Source organism: Danio rerio, chromosome 18 (genome assembly GCF_052040795.2).
Source record: "Danio rerio strain M-AB ecotype USA chromosome 18, GRCz13ab, whole genome shotgun sequence".
Taxonomy (NCBI): domain Eukaryota; kingdom Metazoa; phylum Chordata; class Actinopteri; order Cypriniformes; family Danionidae; genus Danio; species Danio rerio.
In genome coordinates, this window is record NC_141038.1 from 20413497 (window position 1) to 20424785 (window position 11289).

The 11289-nt window shown below is 34.2% G+C and overlaps 2 protein-coding genes across 4 annotated transcripts in view; both read right to left on the reverse strand.

Annotated features, from left to right (window-relative positions):
- ppcdc (phosphopantothenoylcysteine decarboxylase) overlaps window positions 1-9763 on the reverse strand; it is a 34963-nt gene extending 25200 nt beyond the window's left edge. For 2 of the 3 annotated variants that reach the window (XM_087291760.1, XM_087291759.1), the window contains exons 1-5: window positions 9384-9754; window positions 7658-7753; window positions 7357-7485; window positions 7102-7270; window positions 5581-5619 (exon numbers count right to left, since the gene is read on the reverse strand). In XM_087291760.1, coding sequence (XP_087147886.1) covers window positions 5581-5619; window positions 7102-7270; window positions 7357-7485; window positions 7658-7753; window positions 9384-9611 — 661 coding nt within the window. In that variant the 5' untranslated portion in view covers window positions 9612-9754. 3 annotated transcript variants of the gene reach the window in all.
- The window catches only part of dennd4a (DENN/MADD domain containing 4A), a 343904-nt gene that overhangs the window by 218702 nt on the left and 113913 nt on the right, over window positions 1-11289 (reverse strand). The window lies entirely within an intron of this gene.

Sequence of the window (11289 nt, forward strand, 5' to 3'; positions counted from 1 at the left end):
TTGCCACAGCGGAATGAACCACCAACTTATCCAGCATGTGTTTTGCGCAGCGGATGCCCTTCTAGCTGCATCCCATCACTGGGAAACATCTATATACACTCATACAGACCATGCAACCCCCACACAGAAATGCCAACTGACCCAGCCGAGGCTCAAACCAGCGACCTTCTTGCTGTTAGGCAATCGTGCTACCCACTGCGCCACATGACACCCATACATATACAGTGCATCCAGAAAGTCTTCATAGCGCTTCACTTTTTCCACATTTTTTCATGTTACAGCCCTATTTTAGAATAGATTAAATTAATTTATTTCCTCAACATTCTACACACAATACCCCATAATGACAATGTGTAATTTTTTTTTAATTGTTGCAAAAAATCACTGTGAAAAATCACTTAAGTGTACTTAAGTATTTACAGCCTTTGCTCAACACTTTGTTGATGCTCCTTTGGCAGCAATTACAGCCTCAAGTCTTTATGAATATAATGCCACAAGCTTGGCACACCTGTCTTTGAGAATGTTTGCCTATTCCTCTTTGCCTCTCAAGCTCTGTCAGGTTGGATGGGAAGCGATGGTGTACAGCCATTTTCAGATCTCTCCAGAGATGTTCAATAGGATTAAGGTCTGGGCTCTGGCTGGGCCACTTAAGGACATTCACAGAGTTGTTGTGAAGCCACTCTATTGATATTTTGGCGGTGTACTTTGGGTCATTGTCCTGCTGGAAGATGGACCGTCACCCCAGTCTGAGGTCAAGAGCATTCTGAAGCAGGTTTTCATTTCAGGATGTTTTTGTACATTGCTACATTCATCTTTCCCTCTATTCTGACTAGTCTTCCAGTTCCTGCTGCTTAAAAACATCCCCACAGCATGATGCTGCCACCACCATACTTCACTGTAAGGATGTTATTAGCCTGGTGATGAGCGGTGCCTGGTTTTTCCAAACGTAACACCTGGCATTCACTCCAAAGAGTTCAATTTTAGCCTCATCAGACCAGATAATTTAGTTTCTTATGGTCTGAGAGTCTTTCGGATACCTTTTAGCAAATTCCCCACAGGGAGTGGCTTCTGTCTGGCCACTCTACCATAAAGGCCTGATTGGAGGATTGCTGCACAGATGGTTGTCCTCCTGTAAGGTTCTCCTCTCTCCATAGAAAAATGCTGGAGCTCAGACAGAGTGACCAATCAAATGTTAAGAAAGAAACTGACTATAGGCTTTTTTTGTGAAATCCTTTCAAGCTATTTGTGATGTAAGTGACATTGAATTGAAATTAATAAACTACTTCCAACAGGCTTTCTCAGGCCACAATAAAGCTTGTCCTCAAACTTTAACATCTAGTTTCATTGTGAAAACAAAAACTTTCAGGCCTTTTGAAAAAAAGAATTGCCACTTCCCATTTTATGAAGCTCAACAACAACAAATCACAGCTTTGTTATTGCCCTTAACCATTGTGATGATTGGTAACTATTTGTTACTTCATATTTATTGTGAAATACATAAACAATTCTACTGTTCCTAAAGTCACTTGTGTCATATATCATAAGGAATCTATCATTAGGAATATATATTTTTGTTTTTTGTTTTTATTAATTCATAGGGGTGTCAATAATCACACACACACACACACACACACACACACACACACACACACACACACACACACACATCTATATTATTTCCCATATAGAAATCTATCTATAGGACTAAAAAGTTCATCATCAGCTTTGTAACAGAGCTTTGATTACTCCTTTAAAAGTCTTGTTTTTCTTTGTATGATGATGTTTGTGTTAGCATATTTTAGACAATCTGATATTATTATAATCTGACCTCAGACACGTTGCTATGAAAATATACAGATAGCCAATACGATGTTGTGTACAACAAATCAACATAGCTTGATATCTATTATTCATTGATTTCTATAAGTCTATCACATGTTAAAGACGTACGTGTAACCAGACACCGTCAGCCAATTTCAGCAGCTGCAGGCTAATTTGCAGGAGTACAGCTGCATTCAGCACTCATAGATTGCCTTGTTTGGAATTTATTGCATTTACGTCACACATGTCCTTAGGACATTTTCTTATCCTTACAACTAAAACAGTGTTTATTTTTACTATTATAAAGGATGTAGACTTCACCATCTAGAAGCTATCTGCAGTTCTTTTAGATAGATTAAGTTATTTGATTTTGTAATAAAGGAAAAAAAGTCTTCAGTAAACCATTAGTAAGGTGCATTATATGTATATACTCTCTTTAAAAAAAGTGTTTTTTTGTTTTGGGTGGCATGGGGGACATGGTGAGACTGATGGCCCCGTAAAGAACATTTAACATCTATGAAACCTTTTTATCCCACAAAAGGTCCTTCAGGGTTCAAAAGGATTCTATAACGGGATCTATAATGAATACATAAGTGAAAAAAAAGATTAAAATCTATTAAAGAATTCAATTTTAAAAGAACACAAAAATGTTTGCTATGGCAAATATATAGTCAACATCTGAAGTGGATCCAAAATGTTTTTCAAAATTGTCTTGAGACAATTTAATATTTAAATAATTTTTGTTCAATAGTTTTAGGACAACTTTGATGAAAGGTGATGATCCACTTCAAATGTTGACTATACAGTGTATTATGAGTGTAACTGTTACCAGCAATGTGTGAAATCCGGGAAATGTATAGAATGCATAAAATCGACAGTCATTGCCTAGGCATTCTATAGACTACAGAGTTGCTATGTGGCTAAGTATGTAACTGGCCTACTAGCCACTGATGTTTGCGGTGACGCTTTGGTCGTTGTTTGATGATGGCGATCGAAGCACTTGAGTGTTGAACATTGAACGTTATTGTAAGACAGCATATTGCAGGTACGAGGTTCCACAACCACTTGACAGGTAATATTGCCAGAATTTTTCTCACAACGTTCGTGCAATTCAAAATTTCATTCAAGTCTTCCTTGCTGCAAAAAGTAGCTCCTTCCAGTTAAGTTCTGCTTGTTTTCGGTAACAACATCCTGTCCTTTTTATTTAGCAACTCTTCACTAATTCATGAAATATGAATGTGCAAGATCAAAGTGCCAAAATATTAACTTTTTCATATTCATATATTTTCAAAATATGAAGTATTCTATACATTTCCTAGGCTTTCTATACAATACCGGGATTTCACACATTGTTGGTAACATCTAGTACAAAAAAATATTAAAAAATTACAAAGAAATAGCAAGTAAATTACACAACAGAAAGCTCAAAAATGTATTTTCACTTAACTTGCAACAATAATCTTTCTATAAAATATTGTCATAGTGTTTATAAAGCAGCTACATGGCTGTTCTGGACTGACTATAAGATGATAGTGGTCTAAAGGATGTTATTTTTGAACTTTGTCTCCTGAAAACAGTTTCACAGATAATATAAATGTTCATTTAAGCTGTTTATCCCTATACACACACAAGCAGGATGTTATCTATCCTTTTAAACTAAAGTGACAGATACACCCTTTGTTCTTACCCCATGCAAGGCATGAACGTTGACCAGACATCTTTAGCCTCTACAAAAAGTCACAAAAACAAGTCTATGGAACTTCACTCCGGTGATTAATAGGTTTCTAGCTTTGTTGTAAAACATTTCTAAACCATGTTAGAAGGTGTATCCTATAAGGTTTTTATATTATTCAATGAAAATAAATGGTTTATAGTGATCCTTTCCAGCAGCTGACGTGTATTAAAACTAAAGTAATTATAGGATCTTGTGCTCTTAGTTGGTGTATCATAGTCAAATGATAATAAATGTGGTTAACCACGCGTGATTAATAGGTGGAACATGTTTCTAACGGTAAGCTGCATACAGGATATGTGTGTGAACAAAACAAGATATTTGAAGGTGTTAAGCGCATCAGTATCTCCTAGTAAAACCTGAAGGTATTTTCGTAACTGCTTTGCTACTGTTGCGGTTGGAGGCCCCTCTGGGACCCTTCAGTATAGGTGTAAGGTCATACAGAGAAGGTGTATGCCAACTGGGTCACATATAAGGCAAAATAACACTTACTTTTTAAACAGTTTATTTATAATTGTCCATTGTATTAATATAATAGTTGCCCAGTTTGACTACTTATTGGCAGTGCAGGAAAGACTACTGAAAAATCGCATTTAAGTAAAAGTACTTGTCAAAACAAATGTAGTGCAAAAAGAGTATCTGTTACTCAAAGTGTAAAGCACTTAAAAGCAGTGCTTAAAAGTAAAAAGTACTCAAGAGCAGTGAGTATTAAGTCGTGAAAGATTGATTCGTTTACATGTGGAGTGAAAAGTCTGGCTGTGTCGATATGTTGACGCTTAGGTTATGCACTTTGAACCTTGACTAACCCTTCATCTTTTCATCAGTGACATGCAGTCTAAACAGCCTCTTGGTCAATGCCTGTAATGATTTTGCTTTTTCTTTAATGCTTCCTCATTGTAAAAGTTTTCTGCTTTTATAAAAGCATTTGTGTCTTGAGGTCGGTCTGATGCAATTTTTCTATGGCGAATTGACAGGATGGGATTATTATACTTAGCTAATGATTGTATACAAGAAAAACTAAACATACAAAAGTAGTGACTGCAGGTTGAAGGTTAAATAGTAAAGTAAAAGTATCAACACAGAACTAAAATGTACTTAAGTAAAAGGTTTAAAAACCTACTTTAAATCCTAAAACATTTTAAACCAACTTAGCAAAGTACAATTCCTGAGTAAAAAAATACTCAACTATGATAATTTCAGTATTTGTTAGGCATGGGCCGGTATTAGATTGTCTTGGTATGATAACCTTGGATAAAAATATCACGTTATTATGAACACTGCTCCAAAATAATTTATTTTTAAATGTCTGGGCAAAAAATAAACAACCATTTTCCCTTATTGAACACAATATATTTTATATTAAGAAACATTTAAAATATTTTGGACCAGTAGCTTTTGATGTGAAGGTTCCTTTTCTGCTGGAAGTACTATAAAAAAAAAAAAAAACACATATACCTTAACAAAACATTGTCGGTTTTAAAACCTTGACTTTTTCATACCGTGGTAAACCTTAAAATCGCTTATCATCCCATGTCTAATATTTGTAATTCATTAATTTACACAACTGCTTATTGGTCATGAGGATTTTTGTGATCATCAATAAGTTAATAACACACTGAAAAAAAACTAAATTGTTTTAAGGTAAATTGTTGCAATAAGTTCAGTAATGGTCAACTAAATTTGTTTAAATTCGGCCAATGTTAATACAAAGTATGATTTTGTTTGCTGTGCAGATGCTGATGATATTATGATCACTGATATTTTAATGACATTAGTTCTGTGAGATACAAAACATCTCTTAAATATTCTGATAGCCCTATGCTTGATGAAACTGCCCTTAGTGTAAAGAATTTCAAGCGAAGACAAGGACGTATTCAACAGAGAAATCAGAGAGGTCAAGGGTGATATATTGAGGCTGATGCTTACAACGAAGGAGTAGATGGCTCACTTGAAGCCCCAATAAATCACTAAACTTGCCATCTGCAGTAGATCTGGAAATTATATCAGGAGAGGAAGGCATTCCTTACCCATTAGTCCTAACCTTAAATGATGATACATCTGGCAACCTGCCCAAGATCAGAGAAACAGAAACTTATTGCTATGCTTTTCGAATATGTATCTTGTGATATATAGCCAATGTAGACTTTTATTACTATGTGAAGAGTGAATAACCAAATCACATCTATGCTTTGTGAAACAGGGTTTATTTAACTTCCACTTAATGTGGTTCAACAAAGTTATGTCAGTAATGTGGTTTAACAGTGTTGTATCAGCAATGGAGTTTAAGAGTAATAAACATGTTTGTAGTCAAGCTTATTTATGAGCATGGATATTGTTGAAAAGGCAGAGCTTACAAGCCATGAATAGCGATGGACTGAATTAAATATTACTTTATTATGAAATAACAATGAGTTAAGGCATAGACTATTCATGAATTAGATTATTAATGAATTAGATTAGAACTCTATTTTTATGTGCCTGAGTAGCGAGTAAATGCTGGGTGGTTGTGACCCAATCCTGGGTCAAATATGAAGAAACCAAAAATTGGGTAATTTTTTTTTATTAAGCGTATATACTTATTAATATTAACCCCAATGGTTGAGTATGTCTCTTTTTGCTTCATCTATAGAAAACACTCCTTCCTGTCTTATTCACCAGGCACTTTGTTAGAAACACGTCTATGTTTCTGTCTGTAATTTAAGTCTTTAAATAGTTTATATTTGCATTTATTTTCAATTGCATAACTTCTATTTCATCATAATTTAGATTCTTATTGTTATTATTTTTTTAAGGTTACAAGTGGTTGTGTAAGCATTTCACTGCATATCATACTGTGTATGTGACAAATAATATTTAAATTATATTTTTGGGTTACAACAACCCAGCAATTTTTAGACTGAAGTTGTTCTGACTCACAAAGAAAAAAAAAAACTGTATTAATAATCATACTGAAATATATCCTATTATGTTGCAATATACATGTACATTCAATTGTCAGTTTGTATATTGGTATTCCATACTTATTTGTTCTATTCTTCATATTTACTATTGTTGACTTGCTTTCATATTAGTGTTTTTCGTCTGTCATGAAAAAAATAAAAGTGCTTACTCTAAATCATTATAATAATAGTAATATCTTCAAAACACTCAAATATCTATTACAATGTCAAATATATTTAAAATAGTCTGTTTGTAAATTTGGTTTAAAATATAGATTTTATTGTTTAGATAATCTTGTGTCTCTTGATTGATGATGAGTAGGTTTAGTTTGAGCTTATTTGGGATGACTTTGGACGTATTGTTTCACAGTATCAACAATAGTTGAGACCTCAGCCATGGCACCTTTACCTGTGAAAATAGAGGGCAGACTGTAACATGAGCTGAAACCAATGAAACATCACTTCCTTATAATCAAGAAGCATGCTAATTATCTAATCAGTTTGATCTTTAGTTAACAAAATATTCATGTGTGACTTCACACATTGTTTTGAAGTAGTCCTTATCAATGCAACTGGCTCATAAAACCATTACTGTATCTTAGAAGATACCTTCATCTCCACAGACGAGTTTTTTGGCAATGCATGGTATCTCAGCGTAGCCAAATGCTTTAATTGTGGACACTTGCTGAGCAGTAATTGGATGCTGCCACATGGCTGTGTTCATAGCAGGACAGAAGAGCAAAGGGCGGCTGATGTCCCAGGCCCGCACCACACACGTCTGCCATAAACAAAACTGGTAAGCACACTTCGATGATAACGCTTACATTGAAAACGCCACTGGAATGTAATAAACAAATTACCTACCAGGAGGTTGTCACATATACCACTAGCGATTTTGCCAAGTGTGTTGGCATCTAGTGGAGCGATCACTAAAAGATCTGCCCAACGTCTTAATTCAATGTGAAGAACTGGGTCAGAGCGCTTCGTCCACATCTAGCATAGAAATATGAGGAAAGCAGTCAATTTAAATCCTCTTATAGGAGCTTTTTTAGATGATGTGATTAGTCTAGGTACTGATGTAAACACCACAGCAGGAAAGAACACAAATACAAAGTTGTTGTTTGCAGTGAAAAAGAATCTCTTCCCCTTTAAAGGTAAAACTCACCTCCCACTCATCCTTATCTGTGTACACACGAACAGGGACTTCATTGATATCGTAAAAATGAGTGGCATGGTCTGTGGTGACCACACGCACATCAACCTGAACAACAGAACAGGACAAATATCTGGTTACCTCACAGAGAACCCATCTTTGAAACTTGAGTTACTCTTAAGAGATGTATAAAACCGTTTAAAAAACATTAAAAGTTAAGAACAGGGTTATAATAACTATAATAAAGCTGTTATATAAACATTTTGTTTTTGATTTTCTAGTCACATATTATTTATTTCATAAAACTGACTAATTGGTCTAATAAATAAAAGAAAATTACAACCTGAAAAACATTCCTTTTATATTTATTTTTAATAAATGTTTTGAAAAGATAAATGTTGTTTTTTCATTTTCTGAAAATGCTCTCTTTTAAAAAAGTCTTTTAGAAATAGCTTTTTTGAATGTCAAAAAAGAAATAAAAAAATATGATTTTATAATTGAACAACTATGATTTTAAATACAGGTTAAACTTTCATTTTTTATTAGAAATAGTATTCATTTTTTCATCAATTTTTATAACCCTTAAATGGGGAGAATAACAATATCCAACATCAAAACAAACGTAGGGTAATGATTTACAATTCACCTGTATACAGGCTTGTAGCCAAAGCGGTTTGGGTAATTCTAAAGGCCCACACCTCACTTAACAATTGTTCATTATTTGTTCCATACATGAGCTCATTTGTCCTATTTTGACTGCTATGCCATCATAAATTGTTTAAACAAATCATCTAAAAAGGCTTTAAGACCCAGCGGAATCCTCTGCTGGCTTTTGCTTCTGTGTGACTTCAGCTAATCAGTTGGTTTTGACCAATGCAAACAATTCTTTTTTTATATTGAGTCCAACATCCAGCTGTGCAAGAATATATGCAATCTGACTTTCAGTACTGACCTACTGTATTGTTTAAATAGAGAAAACATTTAGGAAGTAACTTTTATTCTAAATCTTGGACCTACTCTTGAAAAAAAAAAAAAAAAGGTGTGAAGCACCAAAAGAAGCCCATATTGAATTAATTCGAATACTTATGAGAAAGGTTAGAAAATTCATAAAGCTCTATAATATTATTATTATTATTATTATGTAAATGGACAAATTCTGATTGGTTCTTTTTTTAAATTACAAATTTGTTATTTGTCAATAGGTTACAGTTAAGACTCATTTTTTTAATGATATTGGAGGAACATTTGTATTTTAAGAATAGGTATTTATTCATATTTTTTTTTAGTATTTAGTATTTTTTTTTATATTTTTGATAGATCAAAAAGTGATGACCATTCGACAGGCTAATCCAGCTAAAAATATTGCTAAAAATATGACTAATATGAGGTATATAGATCAAACAATTACATAGAAGATGAGGCGAATAACTGCATAAAGGTCCCCTTTTTGAGAAAAAAGAACCACCCCTTTTACGAGGCTGCCAACGAGCCTGTGTATGCTTGCTTATTTGAGATAAAATTAAACTAATACCATTTCCTTCTTTTACATTTTTCATTTATTAGACTACTATAGACGACAAGAATATAACTTGAACAAAATGTTTAAAGAAATAGCACTCTCTAGCGGACAAATGTATGAAATGAAAAGACATTGGAAAACATGAACTCAAAGACATCCGTGTCTCTGTCAGGTTAAGTAATGATTTACATTTTGTTCTGTCTATGTAAACATACTCACCTCAGGAATCTCAAGAAGTTGTTTAACCAACAAAGGCGCCTTGAGTGCAGCGACACTGCCGGTCAAACCTACCAGAACATGAAATCTTGAACCAGTCTTTTGCAAGTCTGTTTGTAAATGATCAGATTCAGAGTTCTGCTGCATTATAAACACACTATTTAATATACTTGTTAAAGTATAATGCTTTAACTTTAGACTGAGTGAACAACCCGAACAAAGTTTCCTCATATAAGATAACTATTATTTATATAATGTATTGTCAATATGTAAACTGTTTCTCGGATAAGACATTTTGGACATTTATATTACACATTTACTGCGCGTTAAGAAGCGGTGCACGTTATTAACCGTCGCATATTTTTCAGGATTTTTCCACTTCCGTAAACATTGGCGTAAAAGCGGTTATAAACGGCGTCACAGCGCCTCCTCTGACTGGAAGAGTAAGTGAAGCTGACAAATGGATAAATCAACACACGAGTTTTGCATTCATTCATTCATAATTTTCCTGCGGCATAGTCCCTTTATTCATAAGGAGTTGACACAGCAGAATGAACCACCAATTATCCAGCATTTGTTTTACACAGCGAATGCCCTTCCAGCTGCAACCCATTTCTGGAAAACATCCATACACACTCATTTACACACACTACCGCCAATTTAGCTTACCCAATTTACCTATAGTGCATGTCTTTAGACTTGTGAGGAAAACTGGAGCACCCGGAGGAAACCCACATGGACTGGGGGTGAACAAGTAAACTCCTCACAGAAATGCCAACTGACCCTGGCCAGGACTTAAACCAGCAATCTTCTTGCTGTGAGGTGACTGCTAACCACCGAGCAACCGTATCGCCTTTTGCATTTTCAATGAAAATGAAATATGATTTAAACTTCCCCAATAACAAGTGTGACGCGATAAAAACTTCACAGGAGATTTATCCTATATATGAATGCCTAAAAGTGTATAAATCTACAGTGTATGGTATTTTATGGTACTCATTTAGCTCATAATGTTGCTAAAATTCTCTGGCAAACCATTTGCCAGACATTAATTAAATCGTTATTAAAATGTTGCCTGATTTGCTATTTTATTCATCTTTTTTATCCCTGTAAAATGTTTAACTCTAAACCAAAATAATGATTCAGATCAAAGTACTTTTAACTGAATTCTATAGTCTTTGTTCTGCTTGGTCTTGAATGGTCTTGCTACCTTTAAAAATGCAATAAGGGGTTCAGGAGAACAAAACAGGGAGTCAAAGCAGGTTGCATGAACAAATAAGGCCTCCAAGGTATTTGAAAGGAAAAGCGGAACTAGGTTTACATTTTTTTTTTTTGTATCTCTGAGTTGACACTTTGATTAATGATGAGTATCTGAGCTAATTTTGCCCATTTTTTAAAGTCTTGTGCAATGAAATTCATAAATAGTGTAAGATAAAGAAGAGGACACACACATAAATAAATAAAGAAAAGGAAAATAATGTATGTAACTAATCAAAAAGACATAAAATGCTATAAAGAAAAACACAAAAAGGTGATGCATTATGGAATTATTTATGGAAAAACTCAAATAGTATTTCAACTTTTTCTACATTTTAGCAAACTGCTTGTTAGTGTTGACAGAAAAAGTCAGAGAGAAAATTGTTTTGTTTTGGTTTTGTTAAAAATGTGCTTTTATATATTATAATTAAAATTGGAAAAACATCAAATTATCTTACAAAGTGTTGAGACAATATCTGATTTGAAACAAAGAATTTGGATAACTCAAACCAAAATTCTCTGATAAGGGAACTCTATCAAATTTGTGAGTGTAGTTTCTACACTTAAGTAGGCCTATATGGGGCATTGCCTCACAGCAAGAAGGTTGCTGGTTCGAGCCCTGGCTGGGCATTTCTGTGTGGAGTTTGCATGT